Source organism: Trichosurus vulpecula, chromosome 1 (assembly GCF_011100635.1).
Source record: "Trichosurus vulpecula isolate mTriVul1 chromosome 1, mTriVul1.pri, whole genome shotgun sequence".
Taxonomy (NCBI): domain Eukaryota; kingdom Metazoa; phylum Chordata; class Mammalia; order Diprotodontia; family Phalangeridae; genus Trichosurus; species Trichosurus vulpecula.
In genome coordinates, this window is record NC_050573.1 from 35371710 (window position 1) to 35389978 (window position 18269).

Sequence of the window (18269 nt, forward strand, 5' to 3'; positions counted from 1 at the left end):
TGAAGATTCACAGATACTGCAGAATCACAGGATAGGATAGTGCAAACATATTGCACTGAACTGAACTGTTTCTGAACTATTCCAAACCTTTAGATCCTTTGTCCTATCTTTATTATTTCTAAAAAGCCACTAATAACTACTGGTTTTTGTATTTTCTTAGCAATGGTCAGGCATATGAAAGCAAATTATACATTGACTCAATAAGAAAAAGAGTCCTAACAATGGATTTGTTTTGAAGACAGTTCCCTGATATTCATAGCCTAGAGATAAAATAATCTCTATCAGATCTAAATAGGATATGTCAGACAGACCAATAACATGCTATCATTTAAGCACTTAGGGAAAAAGTTCATTTTAAAGAATTTTTTTTTCTGTGTGTAAAGCTAAAGATCTTGCTAAAGATTACATATAGTAATGAGAGAGAATAAGGAGACACCAGCAACTCAATACAAAGTAGTTTTCTGATACTGCCTTCAGATGACATATTGGATAAAGCACCAGGCCTAGAGTCAGGAAGACCTGAGCTCAAATCTGACCTCAGATACCTACTAGATTGTGACCCTGGGCAAGTCATTTAACCCTGTCTGCCTCAGTTTCCTCATCTGTAAAATGGGGATGGTAATAATAGCACCTACCTCCCAGTTTTATTGTGAGGATCAAATGAGATAATTATAAAGTGTTTAGCACAGTGCCAGGCACAAAGTAAGTGCTATACAAATATTAGTTATCATCATCATCATCATTCTGCCTACATTGACAATGCTTATGAATTTACAGTGGTTGAAGTCAAGACAGGTACCATATGCATCTACCATCAGTATCTACTGACTCTCCCAAATACAGTTTCACGAGTAGTAAATCTGAGTATTATCTTATGGTGGAAGTACAGTAGAGTACAATACAGCAGCCATTTAAGTGCTACCTTTCCTATTAGAGCACGATACTACTCAGCCCCCGTCCCAGCAGCTATGTGTTTTCTGATATCCTTCTAATGGTTTGTCCTGCTCCACACTAACTCTCTAGGTCTCCCCTTTGAATCAATATTATACTTGAAAGATGCCAGGAGATGTCACCTGTGATGGGACAGAAATTTTCTCAGTGCAGAAATCAGAAGCAGACTGGAACAAGTACCTTGGTCTCATTAACACTATGGGTCCAACCCACTGAGTTATAGATAACACTCAGTTTTAAGGGCCTCACATCATGTGTTATGCCTTACTCTAGTCCTAAAACACTGGTATTTAGTTGATCAACTTGTGAACTTGCTGAAGCCTATTAAAGGGGTCCAGTACTCTCTCAATGCCTTTCTTCCATTTACTTGTCCAACTACACCATTCATCCTGAATCAATATTCCTCAACTAAAAGGTCATTTAATCACTGCCCATTAATAAATAATTGGTTTCCCTAACAAAATACAACTGAAAGATCTTTTCTTTTTTCCTGAGCGTCCCCAACAGATGTGACACCTCTGACCAGGTAACCTCCACTTACTTTCTGGCTTTGCATCTGCTGCTGCATGCCTCATGCTTTTCAGCTGGTTCTGCACTCTTTGCAGTCTCTGCACTGCGTGAAAAAGCTTCAAAATACAATCAGATGCATTACTTAGATATTCCACTGAAATGTTCCATTTATAAACTTAAGCAATGAAAAATACGAACCTCACATGACCACTAACAAGAACCAGAGAAATGATTTGATTAAAGCCAAATATAATGGGCTCTTATCATACCTTTTCAGTGTAAAGAAGCTTTTAAAGCCTTTTTATCTTTTATTTTCTGAGTCTTGTTTTCAGGGATTTCATTTTGTTTTTTATAGTTTGTTAAGAGTTTTATTGGACTGAAAGTTCAAAATGAACCAATAATCTGATGTTAGCCACAAAAGCTATGACAATTAAGCACATATGTTAAAAGAAGTGTCAGGTGCAGAGTGAGTGAGACCATAGTCCTGCTGTTGATAAATACTTGTTAACAAAAAAAGCTTTTCTTTTGGTCAATTTACATTTTCTTCAAATGCAAAGAATCTGAGTATTCATTAAGTTACTAGCTTAGAAGGAGAAATGTCTAAGCAAATATTAATTTATCATTCTGAAGCTGGAACCAAGAAATTGCTTAACTGAAGTAAATTGTTTGTAATGTTGGGCCAAATCTAAAAACACATAAACGAACTGCCAAATTAGCAGGGAAAGAATTGGCTTGAAATCAAATACGTTTTGCTTGTAATAACTCAGATTTCAAGATAGGGTCCAATAAGTTAAAGCCCCTACTTTACAGCTGAACATAAACATTCAAATTACTTTTTTTATACCAAAATCTCTTTGCATCTTTTTGTGAATTTTGATAGTAATCACTGGAGTTCAATCTATATGATCCAAGAAAACTCTCAAGGATTCAGAGACCTTATCTGATAGTGAACATCTCAGACTGAGCCAAAGAAAGTGGCTCAGAGGATGATGCCCAGAGGCTAGCAGGTGACAGAGCTGCTGGGGTTTGGCCTTGGTTAACCTAATTCAGCAGTAATGATTTGTTTGATTTTGGCAACACCCGAAGTGTCGGGCAGGGCATCAGGACCACCTGAATCAACATTACAAGTAAGAGCAATGCCTACCTTCCACTCTAAAATGCTCTTTTTAGCATAATATTTTTATTTCATCATAATGCTAGAAGCCAAAATGTTGACAAAGACCTGAGGCAACTTTTATAATAAATTCTGAAATTTTACTTTTCCTTTCATGTGGATTATTGTTATCATAGGACTTTCTTGTAAATACCTGGTTCTTTTGTTCCTGTTTCTGTTGTGCTAAAAATTCTTCTCTTTCTTTTTCAACTCGAAGTTGCCGTGCTATTTTAAGCATCCGTTGATGATTCTGCACTGTCTCCACCTAGAGAAAAAGCAATCTGTAGTCCATATCACTGTCAGGGTTGAGAACAAAAGTGGCATGAACACGTGACTCAGAAATCCACTGAGCATTTTCTTTTGGTAAACATTAGTGTTTCCATATGACAGCAAGGTTCTGGACTCAGGGACCTTTAAAGCTCTGGCCTTCTGCCTGCAGAGATTTCCTCTCCATCAATTAGTTGCTTGATTCCATCCTTGTGTGAACACTATGCTCATTTTAATCCTTGTTTGCATTCCTAAATCTTTTCAAATCCTTGGACTGTGACACTTATACCTTACACTGTTAGTTTTTTCCTTACCCTTTTCTTCAAACGTTCTACTCTCTTAATGAGTTGGTCTTTTTCTTCCTCCATTGCACTGATATCCTAAAAAACAATTAAGGAGACACTTTAAAATGACAACAGGCTGTGAAAGTCTTATAGGCATAAAACTCCACTGCCATATTTCTAATTCATAGCTATGGCATTAAGGAAAATAGAGTCTCTTTTAGAACGTGCACATTTCTGTTTTCTCCCTGGGGCTGTTTATAGAGGGAAATTTAATTGGCAGCATGACATTCAATCAAGAAAAGCAACCAAAACAGGTTAGAATGAAACAAAGTAAGGTTGCCAACAATACCTTTTCTGTGTGGGTTCCAAATATAGGAAGGAGATTTTTATAAAAAACCTTTCATAATGGAGGTACACGTGTCCTAATCACTCAAGAACTGCGGCAGTTACGTCTATTTTGCACTGGTTAAATACTAAAGCAAGATAGAATCACAATAACCTATAGTTTGCCAATTTTCCATGAAAATTATTTCAAGACAATGGCCTTCTCAAAACAGAGAATTTTATCCGGTTTTGGTAATAAATCTATCCCCTTCTTGAAAATAATGCCCCTAATAAATAGCCCTCCATCCTTTCTGATCAACTCTCTAAAGCCTCTCAAAAAAAAAGTGCCCATAGCTTACTAACAGCAAACATGTTAAAAAAATTAATTCCATGGTGGCTGTCCACATAGCATACAAATCCATGTAGTCTATAAAAAGTAATATGATCTTCACCATAACTTCATTAATGTCTTCTTCAATGAAAACCAATTCCATAGTATATTGCCAACTTGCCAACTGTTATTGCTAACTTAGTCTACAGTTTACACTGAATGAGACAGAAAAGTCCCCTCAATTAGAAGGGAAAAGTAATCTCAAGCCATCTAAATATCCCTGAACTAGTTATAATTTTCCCTTGTAGTTACCCTTCGTATTTCTGCAGTAGAAAATCCAGATGTTTTGAGTTGTTCGCATTCTTTATGTAAGGTTTTGAAACCTTCCATTAGTTCTTCATACTAAAAACATAAAAGAAATCCATAAATGTATCCCTGTATCCAATTGGTCTTTCTTAATTAGATTATTTAATAATCATTTATAATATTTTATTTAATAATTCATTTATATTCTTAATAAATAATTTTCTAAGTATAGCATTCTGAAAACATGGTTGTAAACCTACAAGACCCTTAAAACAGAACTTTAAATCAGGGAAGAACACACAAAAGTAGGGGGCTTTTTCTTCAAGAAGATGATAGGAAATTAAGTATTATCCTTTCCACATAACATTCTAAACAATTCGTATATTCTTACTGAAGAATATAATCAACATATTTTCTTAATTATGGCTGTCAGCAAATGATTTATTGAGTGCATAAGACAAACCAAAAGGGGACTTGGGAGCTTAGCATACATAATATAAAACATATACTGAAGAAAGTAAACATATAACTCATATTGTACTTGAAGAAATAAAGTTTAAAAACTTGTGAGTATAAATATTCAATTCAGTACACCATAACAATTCAAAGAATTAAAATAAATAATCAACTTTCAACTTCAAACATCTCTGATTTGCTTCATAAGAAGCAAATCTTTATAATCTATAACTGTTTGGTTAATTAACTGAATCTATACAGTAAAACTAAAAAATTTCCTCCAGCGGAATTCATTTCCTACAACATTGTTTATGGAGGAAATTCTTTCATGTATATATCCAACAAACAAAACTCTAGGCTTATAATATGGTAGAGAGTTGAGATATTTAAACAAACAATGATAATACAAGTTTATTTCATTATGTTTTATTCAGTTTGCTTCAAGTGGCCAAATTAATAATGGCCAGAATCACAAACATTATCTTGATTGGATCCAAAATCCCATCAATAAAACCCCAAAATGTCCAATGTTACACAAGGTGTGAAGAAAAGTGCCTGGAGTTGACTGACATGATAGTAATTTAAGTAATTAACTGCAAAAGAGAGAGGCCTTATGGACTGAATGAAGAGCCTGAAAGGAAGAAGGATCCCTTTGAGCTACAGCAATGACAGAAGCCTTCATTCCTCCCCAGGTTCTACTCCTGACTGTCTAGACTTTCTCCACCATCTCACAGCAGGAAGTTCACTTTGCTAATGCATTTTCCTCTCCTGTAAGTACACTCTACCACCTCAATTCCTTCCTCTGACTTGATTCTTCTGAGAATTTCCATTTTAAGGAAAGTGCCCAGGACAGACACATCTTCATTCCTCTCTGTGCTCCATTACTGACTCTGGACTTTCTCCACCATGTCCCCTTGTGGGTATCTTTCCCACTCTTCCCACTCCCTACCAACATTCAGTTCCCTTGATGTGTTATTTTCCTCCTTTAGAATTAAAGCTCCTTGAGAGCAGGGATTGTCTTTCTGCTTATATTTGTATAGCCAGCACTTACTCCCATGTCCGGCACCTAATAAGAGCTTAATAAATGACTGTTGGGGGGCAGCTAGGTGGCTCAGTGGATAGAGCTCTGGGCCTGAAGTTCAAATCTGACCTTGAACATTTACTAGCTTTGTGACCCTGGGCAAGTCACTTAGCCTCTGATTTGCCTTAATCCATTGAAGAAGGAAATAGGAAACCATTCCAGTATCTTTGCCAAGAAAATCCCATGGACAGCACGGTCCACAGGATCATGAAGTTGGAGACAATTAAATCAACTGAATGACAACAACAACACTTGTTGACTTAACGTGGACTCTCAGTGGAATCACAATTGCAGAGTCACAGAAGGGTTCTCAGAGGCATTCCAGACCAATCTATACCTGCACAGAATCTCCTTTACCACTCTGCTGACAAAGGGCCACCCAGCCCTGGTGTAAAGACCTCAAGTGACAGGAAACCAACAACCCTTGAGGTCTGCAGCATCCCATTACACTCTGATACAGCTTTAAGGAAGTTTTTTCTTTCATCAAGTCTAAATCTGCTTCTTTGAAATATTCACTCACTTCCTAAATCACACTTCCAGGATCAGGCAGAACAAATGCAGTCTCTCTTCATGTGAAAACCCTTGAGTTCCTTGGACACAGCTAACATGCTTCTCCTAAGTCTTCTTTTGTCCAATCCAAATGTTCCTAATTCCTTCAACTGATCCTTATATGGCATGACCTCAGTGTCCTTCAGCATATAGGCTGCCTTCTTCTGGAAGACAATGTCCTTCCCAAAATACAAAGTCAGGACTGAACACAATCACCTTGTCACTGGCCTCTAGCTACTTGGCTTGGCTTTGAATCTACCACTATCATCAACGTCTCCCCTCCTATTCCCCTAGGATAAACTCATGGAGATTGCTTCAGCTCCGGTACTCATACCTCATCAGTACCCTTGATTGCTTCTGCCCCTCTGACTGGAGGGCTAGAGGGCAGAGTAAACACCTCCCACAGCCTCCCAATGCCTGGTATACAGCAGGTACTTAACGTTTATCATATCCAGATGTGGCCTGATTGCAGAGTTCAAAGCAGGACTATCACCTTCCATCCTGGACATCATGCCTCTATCAATGCAGCCTAAAATCACTTTAGTTTTTTTTACCTGCCATATCACACTGCTAACTCATTGGGTTTGCAGTTCACTAAAAACTTTCAAACAAACTTCACTATCTTATATGTCTGAAGTTGATTTCTTTGAACCCAAATATTCTATTTATGCCTATTAAATTTTATCTTACTAGATTTGGCCCAATATTCCAGCTTGGCGAAAAGATTAGTCTGGAATACCTAATCTTTGATAGAGTCATGTTGGCTCTTTGTGATCACAGCTTCCTTTTCTAATGGTCACTAACCATTCCTTCAATAATATATTTTAGAATTTTGCCAGGAATTAAAATAAAACTCAGTGAGTTTCTTTTTTTCCATTTCTTTTTTTTTTTTTTGAAAATCAAGACAAACTGGGGGCGAAGTCAAGATGGTGGAGTAAAAGCAGGGATTTGCTTGCGCTCTCCCCCAAACCACTCCAAATACCTGTCAAAAATGACTCTAAACAAATTCTAGAGCAGCAGAACCCACAAAATGACAGAGTGAAACAAATTTCCAGCCCAAGACAACCTGGAAGGTCGACTGAAAAGGTCTGCTGCAGTCTGAGAGACGAACGCAGTCCAGCATGGGCTGTGCCAGCACAAATCGGGCCCCAGCAAACCTGGAGTAGGCCTCAGGGAACTGAATCACTGGCAGCTGTGGCAGTTTCCAGACTTTTCAACCCACAAATGCCAAAGACAACTTAGTCAGTAAGAAAGGTCTGTTGGACCTGGCTAAGAGAGGAGCTCAGTCGGGCCAAGCCCCAGGGTGGCAGCAGTGGCAGCAGTAGCTGCTTCTAGACCTCTTGGCCCACAGATGGTAGAGGGATCAAGTGGCTGATCAGAGAGGGATTGCAGGGATCCTTTGCTGGCACTGAGGCAGAATTCTCTTGCCCTGCTTCAATCTGGGTCATGGTCCTGGGGCAAGGAGGAGTGATGGCATGGTGGAGCTTGTGGCGGTGGTGGAGAGGGAATCCTCCTCACAGTTCCAAGGCAAAAAAGAGTGCTTGTGGTCACTCACAGACCATAGCATAGACCAGGAGAGGAGTAAATACCTCTCCTTTGATCAGACCACCCTGGAAGAACTGAAAATTTACAGGTCCCTAGAAATATCTCTGAAAACAGCTGCACAAAACTACTGAAGCTTGGGACAGTCCACCCTCCACATTGGAAGCAGAGACCTACCTTAACATAGAGCTAAAAAGTCAAGTAATTAGCAGGGAAAATGAACAAACAGTGGAAAAAAAATCAGACTATAGAATCTCACTTTGGTGACAAGGAAGATGAAAACATACAGCCAGAAGAAGACAACAAAATCAAAGTTCCTACATCCAAAGCCTCCAAGAAAAGTATGAACTAGTTGCAGGCCAAGGAAGAGCTCAAAAAGGATTTTGAAAATCAAGTGAAACAAGTAGAGGAAAAAGTGGAAAGAGAAATGAGAGTGATACAAGAAAATCATGAAAAATGAGTCAATAGCTTGCTAAAGGAGACCCAAAAAAATGCTGAAGAAAATTACACTTTAAAAAATAGACTAATCCAAATGGCAAAAGAGGTCTAAAAAGGCAATGAGGAGAAGAATGCCTTAAAAAGCAGAATTGGCCAAATAGAAAAGGAGGTAGAAAAGCTCACTGAAGAAAATAATCCTTAAAAATTAGAATGGAGCAAAAGGAAGCTAATGACTTTATGAGAAATCAAGAAATTATAAAACAAAACCAAAAGAATGAAAAAATAGAAGACAATGTGAAATATCTCACTGGAAAAACAACTGATCTGGAAAATAGATCCAGGAGACATAATTTAAAAACTATTGGGCTGCCTGAAAACCATGATCAAAAAAAGAGCCTAGACATCATCTTTCAAGAAATTATCATGGAAAACTGCCCTGATATTCTAAAACCAGAGGGTAAAATAGAAATTGAAAAAATCCATCAGTCACCTCCTGAAAGAGATCCCCAAAAGAAAACTGCTAGGAATATTGTAGCCAAATTCCAGGGTTCCCAGGTCAAGTAGAAAATATTGCAAGCAGAAAGAAAGAGACAATTCAAGTATTGTGGAAACACAATTAGGCTAACACAAGATTTAGCAGTGCCTCCATTAAAGGAATGGAGGGCTTAGAATATGATATTCCAGAGGTCAAAGGAGATAGGATTAAAATCAAGAATCACCAACCCAGCAAAACTGAGTATAATCCTTCAGGGGAAAAATGGGTATTCAATGAAATAGAGGACTTTCAAGCATTTTTGATGAAAAGACCAGAGTTGAATAGAAAATTTGACTTTCAAATGCAAGAATCAAGAGAAACATGAAAAGGTAAACAGGAAAGAGAAATTATAAGGGACTTATTAAAGTTGAATTGTTTACATTCCTCCATGGAAAGATGATATTTGTAACTCGTGAGACCTTGCTCAGTATTAGGGTTATTAGTATTAGGGAGGGTTACATTATATATATATATATATATATATATGTGTGTGTGTGTGTGTGTGTGTGTGTGTGTGTATACATACATATATATGTGTGTGTGTATATATATATACATATATATGTGTGTGTATATATATACATATACATATATATACATATATAAAGAGGGCACAGGGTGAGTTGAATATGAAGTGATGATATCAAAAAATAAAATTAAGGGGTGAGAGAGGAATGATGTACTAGGACAAGGAGAAAGGGAGAGATAGAATGGGGTAAATTATCTCATGTAAAAGAGGCAAAAAAAAGCTTTTATAATGGAAGGGAAGAGTGTGAAGGTGAGAGGAAATGAGTGAACTTTACTCTCATTGGATTTTGCTTAAGGAGGGAATAATATACACACTCAGTTGGTTATGAAAATCTATCTTACCCTACAGGGAAGTAGGGGGAAAGGGGATAAGAGGGGGGGGATGATAGAAGGGAGGGCAAATGGGAGGAGGGGGTAATCAGAAGCAAACACTTTTGAGGAGGGACAAAGTCAAAGGAGAGAATAGAATAAATGAGGGGGGGAGGGATATATATATATATAGTTAAGTCTTTCACAACATGACTGTTACAGAAGTGTTTGGCATGACTACACATGTATAACCTATACTGAACTGCTTGCCTTCTCAATGAGGGTGGGTGGGAGGGAGGAAGAGAGAGAATGTGGAACTCAAAATTTTAAAAACGAATGCTAAAAACTGTTTTTACATGCAACTGGGAAATAAGATATATAGGCAATGGGGAATAGAAATCTATCTTGTCCTACAGGAAAATAGAAGGGACGGGGATAAGAGAAGGAGAGGATGTGATAGAAGGGAGGGCAGTTTGGGGGAAGGGGTAATCAGAATGCATGCTGTCTGGGGGTGGGGGAGGGGAGAGACAGGGAGAAAATTTGGAAATCAAAATCTTATGAAAGTGAATGTCGAAAATTAAAAATAAATTAAGAAATTTTAAAAAATCAGGAAAAACTCCTCTGGTGTTATAGATCTCCTCCATGATCTTTCAAAGGATCACTAACAATGGTTCAGTAATCACAATCTGTACTTCCTTCAATGTCCTGATATACTGTCATCTGGGCTTAATGATCTCAACTTATTAAGGACATGCTATCTTCCTATTTGAGTTTCGAATCCCTATTTGTCATTTTGGTTGGGTCTGTTGTAGTCCAAAGATCATTCTCTATGGCAAAGAAAAGAGAAGCAAAATTATGTAGTTCTGTCTTCTCTCTGTGTGTCCATTATCAACATCTTATCAGTCCTATCCCATCTCTGATCCTTCTTTTTCTCCCAATAACCTGAAAAAATCCCTTTTCTTCCTGTTTGCTTTTCTTACCAACCTTAGCAAATGATGAGCTTTGATCCCTCTAATACTATTTGTCTCAAACAGCTGGTACCTGTTGTTTTTATATCTTTTCCATATATACCCTTCCCCCCTCCCCTAGTGGACAGCCAGTGAGCTATCTACTCCAACAAAGAATAAGAGGGATAAAATCAATTCAGCAAAACCAACCAGAGTATCCAATCATCTAATGCAGCCCCCTAATTTTACAGGTACTCTGGTCCACCTCTTTCATTTGGCAGATGAGGAAACTGAGGCCCAGAGTTTCTATTGTTGACCTTCCACCAAATGTTCTCCAACAGGAAGAAACACCTGAACAAGATCACAAAGAAAGGGAAGAATGCTGCTATTTACATAGTGCTTTCAGGTTTACAAAGTGTTTTAGTAAAGCATCTGTTTGAAGCCTCATAACTACCTTCTGAGTATGATTACCCCCTTTTTACATGTGAAGAAACCAAGACTCAGAAATTAGGTGACTTAACCACAGTCGTGCAGCTAATAACTTCAGTGCTGGAGTACAAACTTGGATCTCTCCTGATACCAGACCTAACACCTTTTCCACTCTACCATGATGTCCTGGATGTCAAAAGACAAAGACAAGAGACAGACCATTTCAGGTATGGGGGATGACAAATCCAAAGACATGAAGGTTAGAGAGGGCACAATAAAAGCAGAAAATTGTAAAAAATTTGATTAGAGCTAGAGAATATGAAAGGAAGTACTGTGAAATAAGGTAGATCGTAGGAAAAACCCAGGTTGTGGAAGGCCTTGAATGCCAGACCAAAGAGTATGAGCTTGATTTAAGTAGGCAATATAGAACCACGGAGAATTTTTGAGCAGCAGGGCAATGTGATGAGACCAATGCTTCAGAAACATTACTTTGGCAGTTACGTGAAGGATGAATGGGGAAGAAACCAGGGTCAGGAGGACTAGATAGCAGGATACTACAATATTCCAGATCAGAAGTGATAAGGGTTTGAACTAGGGCAATGGCACTAGAAAGGAGGAGATGAATGCTAGAAATATTTCAGTGGTAGTTAGTAAGGCTTTTTAACTGATTGGGTACAGGAAGTCAGGGAGGGTAGAGTCAAAAATGTTTCATTTGTCTCTCTATTAGGAGTTTAAATTCTTTAAGCATCAAACAATGAGTCTCTTAATTCTTTTGCATTTCTCCCATAGAACTGTCTGTTACAATGTTCTATCTATTGCTCAATAAATTAATTCTTAATAAAGGTTATGAGGCACTCTGGCTTGTAATTATATACAGGAAACTGTTACAGGGGAACATGATAGTGTAATTTCATTGTACTCTAGCTCAGGTTTCTGAATATCTCTGTTATTTAGTATGACAAAATATAATTCTCATAAACCTTTCAATTCAGAAATTTTATAAGGGAAAATATTTTGCTGATGTCTCTGTTGACATAAGACTGAAATAATAAGATGAAAATCATTCAGCTGTTTGATATATATTATGTCAATTCTTAGAGATACGGCAATACTTGAGTATTTTCAATACTTTCCATTTTTTTGTGGATATTTGGTATCACGTACAGAAATGAACATCCATTAAAACAGAGCTAGAAGCCCACTACAGTTGGCTTTAAAACTCATGAGTTTGCTCACGATGTACCTGTTTATTGGTGTCAGCCACAGTTTCATCCTGAAGGAACTCAGGTGGGACCTCAAGTTTTATTAAGAAACGAGCTAAGTACGCTCTTTTCTTTAGTTCGTTAGTCCGCTGAAGAAGCCAGTGTAGAACTGGGTGAATCACAGGTTTACTTCCAATAACCAGACCCTGGCGAAAGGTACTCCTAAACAAACAAAAGAAGTTCATTGATTTAAGAATAGAACACTGTTATGGGAAAACTGAAGCCACAAATATATTTGCTAAAAATCCAACTAATTTCTGACTACTGTCAAAAATGAAGTTTGTGAAGAGTTAAAAGACGGTTCTTCTGAAGCAAATCTGCCCATTTTCCAAAACTGAAGCGCAGAATAAGCACCACAGTGACAGTTTTATTTGAGGACCAGGAGAGTTAAAAAAGGTATTAATTGGTTCAGTCAACCTTAACTAACATTTCAATTAATTCACTTAAGTGGTGCTTATATTGTTATTTTTTTTTAAAAACTATGAAAGGACAAAAGTGATAAAATATCTCAGCTGAAAGAAAATCTGATTAGCGAGGCTTTCTTTGATGAAAGGAAAGAACTGACCCACTTAAAAATGCTCATAAGGCTTCTGAATGACAGAACAGGAGCGTAATAATAAGCCTAATAAGAGGCATAATATTATTTTAAAATACAGTGAAATTCTGAACTTGCCTTGACAGACTGTACAAAGTTCTGAATTTATTAAAATGTGTATTTTAATGAAGCAAAAAATGAGCAGATCCTTACATGTCCGTGGCATTTCCTGGAGGTTTATATTTAAGGATACCAAGAAGGCTCAACATCCGCTTAGCTGTCTGATCTGGCATCTCTTCTCTTATGTCAACAACTTGCTAGTAAGTAAAGAAAAGTGAACACATACTTTACAAATACAGAACAATGGACACATTAAAAAAAGAAAAATATGTTGACGAAATTTGTTCTTTTATTGCAGGTTAAGTAACACAATAGTTTCTTATAAAGCAAGTATTATTTCAGAAACATTATTTCAGAACTATTCAAGGTCCCTAAATTATACATACAAGTAGGGCCAGGAGTCATATTATGGCTTTCAAGCTGAAATATGTTCAGCCAACAAAGGAAAGGGATTAGTGTATAAGCATGTGGTAGCCTGCACCAAAATAGCAGTTATTGTGAAAGCGTTTTCATTCCAAAGCCAAGTATGCGCACCCCTGGAAATGGAGAATAATTCCTATATAAGGTACAAATAGATTACAGAATTTTTCAAGTAGAAGGGCCCTTGGTAGTGCAGCACAGTGAAAACACACACTAGATTTGGAGGCAGATGACTTGATTTCAAATCTACCTGTCACCTGACTCTGGCAAAAGTGACTTCCCTTCTTTGGGCTGGTTTCCTCATCTGCCAAATGAAGGGGTTGGTCTAGGTAACTTCCCAAGTCTCTTCCAACCCTATTTCTATGTTTTTATTAACTAGGGCTAAGTAGATTAGAGAGGCAAAGAGATGTCTAGTCCAATTCCCTCATTTCACAATGGAGCAAAATGGAGCTTTGGGAGATTCAAGTTACTGGCCCAAGGACACTGGGAGATCAGCAGCAGCATCCAGATCTTCGGATTCCTAGCTCAGGGTCCCTCCTATAACACTGTGCAGCCCAGTTACACTTGTAGTCTGAGAGGCTAATGTAGGTGATACAGGCATGGCCTTAATTAATTTCTACCTGAGTTCTCTGTTTCCAATTTCCCTTCTTACCTTCGGGTCAATCTCCGCGAGAACATCATTGAGAACTTGTAATAGTTGCATTGGCTCCAGGGAATCAAATGTGATTAAATTGTAGTTCTTCTTAAAAGGCTCCTTATTGAGCTTCTCCACAATGAATTTGATTTGATCACTCATAATTAGGTCCTTAAATTATACTAAAGAACAATGATGGAGATAGAAGTTATAAAAGATGAATATTAAGAATCACAAAATACATGGAAATGCAATACAGTACAACATAGCAAGCATGACACTGAAAAAGGGTATTTTTATGCAGAGAAATCAGGGCAAGTAAATCACGGAAAAAAGAGTTAGAAAATTAACTGATGTTCACCTCTAAAAACCTTCATTCCTATCCCCTTTCAAGCACCAATTGGAGTGGCTGTACCTGGAGCCATCTCTCCCTGGGACAACAATCCTCTATTCTCTTCATTCCTACCGAGCCTACTCTTCTCCCTCAGTGCACTCCCCCCACCTCTTAGCCTTCTCCTCCCATTCCACCCAATTCTTCCAAGTCCAACTCAAACAGCATTTCCTCCACGAAGCCTTCCACGCTCCCCAGCTGGATGGGAGCTCCTTCCTCTGAACACTACACTGTTTGTATTTCTCTTTGACACTTATTATTTGATCTTCATTATAATTATTTCTTACATTGTTTATTCTTTTTTAAAGATGGAGGGGGGAGGGGGCATCTGGGCCTTATTTCATCACCGTGGAAACTCCTTCCACTTGCAGATGTGTGCCTGTGTGCAATTCAGCATCTCACAGAGAGCTTCCATAATGATCCCACGGTCACACAGCTGGTGTCTGTCAGAGGCCGAGCTTGATAACTCAGCCTTTTACCCACTAAGCAACGATAGCTCTTGAACAGATCTGGACGAGCATCCGTTGACCTTCCTCAGCACTAAGGACAGCGCTTGTATACAGTAAGCTGAATTGAGTATCTGATGCTTCAATCAATCAGTCAGCCAACCAGCAATCATTAAGCAGTACCATACGTCAGGTCCTGTGATGGGGGAGGAGGGGGCACAAAGACAAAAATCCAATAGTCCTCACCCCCCAGGAACTACATTCTAAAAGGAAAGCTAGCAGGCCCATATCTAAGTATATGCAAAATAAATACAAGGTAATATATGTGTGGGAGAGGGGGATCGGTAAGTAAGGGTTCCAGAGAGGCGTTCTGTAGGAGGTAGAGTTTGATCTGAATTTTGAAGGAATAAAGAGCAAAGCCAATCATACAAATTAACAGTGGCTTGTGGCCAAGGACTAGAAATATAAGACCTGGGCTAAAAGAAATCAGATTGTGAACATAAAGGATCTTAATAAAAACTTAAAATCTGATCTACATATTGGCATAGCTCTATCAAGCTACCAAAGTTTCCCACTTCTGATATATTAGTAGCTAAGCAAAAGAAGGAATGGTGAAAATTTACCTACCTACAAGCATAGAAAGCATTAAATTTTAACTGAGTTTTTTGAGTAGGATATCAACTTGAAGTAAGCATATAAAATTATGCCAGTGGGAGTTAATATTAATATATAAATTATTTAAATTCTTAAAAAGTGATGATATCAAATACTTGATATTTTGAAGCAAATATTTGAAAAGCTGGACCCTTGTAAAATTTTTTCTCTAAACTTTGAAAGATCTATCTGACTTGATTCCACTTACACAGATCACATCTTCACAAATTAGAGGACTCTCTTGGAATTGCTGCAGCCCCCAAAATTCATTAACTGGTAGTCAACCTCCAGGTGATAAGTCTCTCCAGAGGCTGGTCCTCCAGAGTCAGGCTCAAGTCTATTAACTTGGTATAACTTGCAAAAAGCCTCCAGTTCCAGACCTCTAATTCTATGACCTTGCTGGCATAACCAATACCTAGGTTCACCTCTAAGGCACCCAAGTAAATCTTTAGTGGAGGTTGGGGAAAAAAAAAAGAAAACCCTCTTGCCCCCTTTCCAAAGGCAGTAATGTTACTAGGAAACGATAATAGGTAAAGGATTCGTAGTTTTTGGAGTCATTTCATAAAATCAAAGCCTTTATGTAAACAGAACTTTCTGATGAGTACTCAAGCTTTTCATGTTTTAAAATATTTATGTACACACCCAATTCACAAATTGTATATGAATGATTTCTGATGGGCTGTGATCTGTACCTGTAGAAGGAGTAAACCTAAACCAGTAAGACCCCAAATCAAAGACCAAATTCTCATTTTATACCCTTTAGAAAAGCAAACTCCTGCCTCTTATAAACCCTGGAAATGATTTTTTTAAAAAGCCATGCACAAATGAACAAAATGACTTTGCAAAACAGTAAAAGGATGCTACTTCTGGTCCTCTGTTTTCTAAGGTTTTCTTATCCTGATTTTCAAATGCTCAATTTCTCCCTAATGAAGGCACACCACGCACATGACATTGATGTACTGAACAGGTAGGCCCATCTTTCTGCCCACTGGGTTCACTGCTCTAAAAATAAGTAAAGCAATTAATCTCCAAATTTCATCAGAAGGTCATCCCACGAACTCACAAACCATTTACCCAAATTAGAACCCAAGGGGACAAAGAAATTAAAACCAGGACATCACACATTTCTCAAATAGCTTAAAGAGCACCGGGTCTGGAAATCAGAAGACCTGGGTTCAAATCTCACCTTTCTTACTTATTACCTAAGTGACCTTCAAGATGTTACTTCACCTGGGCCTCATTCAATTCCCTCAGCTGTAGAATTAGGATATTGGGCTAAATGGACCTCTGACGTGCCCTGTGGATCTTATGAAGCTTGAGAAAGCAACGCTGCTCTGGTACCTTAGATATAATAAGGGCAGGAGTGAGAGAAGGTTGAAAAGCGGGCAAGCTTACAGACCCACCCCACCCCCCAAATTAAAAACCTCTTGGTTTGGGGAAATCGGGAGACACAGATGCTGGGCTCACCTTTGCCACTGACTTGTTTAAAGAGGAACTTCAAATGCTGTTTAAGGGGTCGGTCCTTTCCAGCCCTGAGGATCAATGACTCTCCCACCCCCTCCCCCAAAAGCTGAGATACATGTATATATAAATGCATATATATATATATATGTATATATGTGTGTGTGTATGTATGTATACGCATATATACACATACATACATGTACACACAGAATCATCCTTTCTTGGTGGGTTCCTGGGGATAACCACGTTAATCGTTACTGAGAGGGGGGTGAGGGATTGGAGAGGATGACAAGACTATTGACTTGGAAGTAGGCCGGACCTTCAAGGTCTGCTGGTCCAACTCCCCTCATTTTACCGATGGAGAAACTGAGGCCATTTAGTCCTTCGTTTTTACAGATGGGGAAACTGAGACCCAGAGAGAAATTGTTTAAGTATCACAGATCAGGCACTAGAAGGAACCTCAGGGGCCATCTAGGCCACCCCTCTTTCTTTTACAGATGGGGAAACTGAGGCCAGGGAGGCGAAGAAACTCGCCGAGGTCAGGCCCTCGGACTCCCCCGCCCCCACCGTCCTTTCTCTCGGGGCCCCCCTGAGCCGCCCTCTATTCCCCCTCCCCCCCTCCCCCCCCCCAGGCCTCGCCTCGGCCCTAAAGCCTGGAAACGTCGAGGAGAGGAGTAGGGGGCCTTTCAGAATGGCGGCGGGGGCCCCCCGAGCCCGGGGCCCGGAGCCCGGAAGGGGTCGGCGTTACCTCCACTTCTCCTCACGACGTGACTTTTTTTTTTCCCCAGGGTTGGGGCTGGGGGTGGGGGAGAGCCTCGGTATGGGGCTGTGGAGAGAGAGCCGCTTAGCAACGGTTGCTAGGCCCGAGTGCTTCGTCACTTCCGGTGGGGCGGGGCGGAGGAGGAGAGGGTGCGCGCTCATCCATCCGCCAGTTCTCCTTGAGGAGCGCGTGGCTGGGGGAGGGGGGGGGAGGAGGAAGGCGCGCGCCCAGCTCTGGCTGCAAAGCGCGTGCGCGGGCTGCAAGGCGGTCCCCAGAACTCTGCAGCTCTATACACCGCAGAGGGTTGCACCTGGGGACCACGGCGCTGTAATTTCCTGCGGAGGAATTAATTCCTGCGGGCTGGAATTAGAACGAGCAGCACCAGACCCGTTATATGCATGCTATTATTAAAAAAAAAGAAAAGATTTAAAAAACCAATCCATTACCCTTCAGGGCTCTGTAGGCTCAGAGTGGATTTAGGCGCCTGCATTAAGATGTGCAAGGCAGCTGACTGCGGATGCAGCATCCCTGCGGTCTGGGTCTTGCAAACTGCATCGCTGTATGCCGGATCTCGTGCTGCGGAGGAGACAGAGACCCCTGGCTCCATAGGCAGAAAACCCAGCTTCGCATTCCACCTCGCCCT

General features: G+C 39.5%; 1 protein-coding gene across 3 annotated transcripts in view; it reads right to left on the bottom strand.

Annotated features, from left to right (window-relative positions):
* IFT81 (intraflagellar transport 81) overlaps window positions 1-17735 on the bottom strand; it is a 71744-nt gene extending 54009 nt beyond the window's left edge. Inside the window, exons 1-8 of one of the 3 annotated variants that reach the window (XM_036764375.1) lie at window positions 17615-17735; window positions 13930-14093; window positions 12951-13054; window positions 12184-12364; window positions 4133-4222; window positions 3196-3261; window positions 2769-2879; window positions 1493-1577 (exon numbers count right to left, since the gene is read on the bottom strand). In XM_036764375.1, coding sequence (XP_036620270.1) covers window positions 1493-1577; window positions 2769-2879; window positions 3196-3261; window positions 4133-4222; window positions 12184-12364; window positions 12951-13054; window positions 13930-14073 — 781 coding nt within the window. In that variant the 5' untranslated portion in view covers window positions 14074-14093; window positions 17615-17735. Of the gene's footprint in view, window positions 1-1492; window positions 1578-2768; window positions 2880-3195; window positions 3262-4132; window positions 4223-12183; window positions 12365-12950; window positions 13055-13929; window positions 14094-16588; window positions 16744-17614 lie in introns of those variants that run through there. The other 2 variants (XM_036764367.1, XM_036764383.1) reach the window with 2 other exon arrangements.
* Between the last annotated feature and the right edge of the window lie 534 nt (window positions 17736-18269).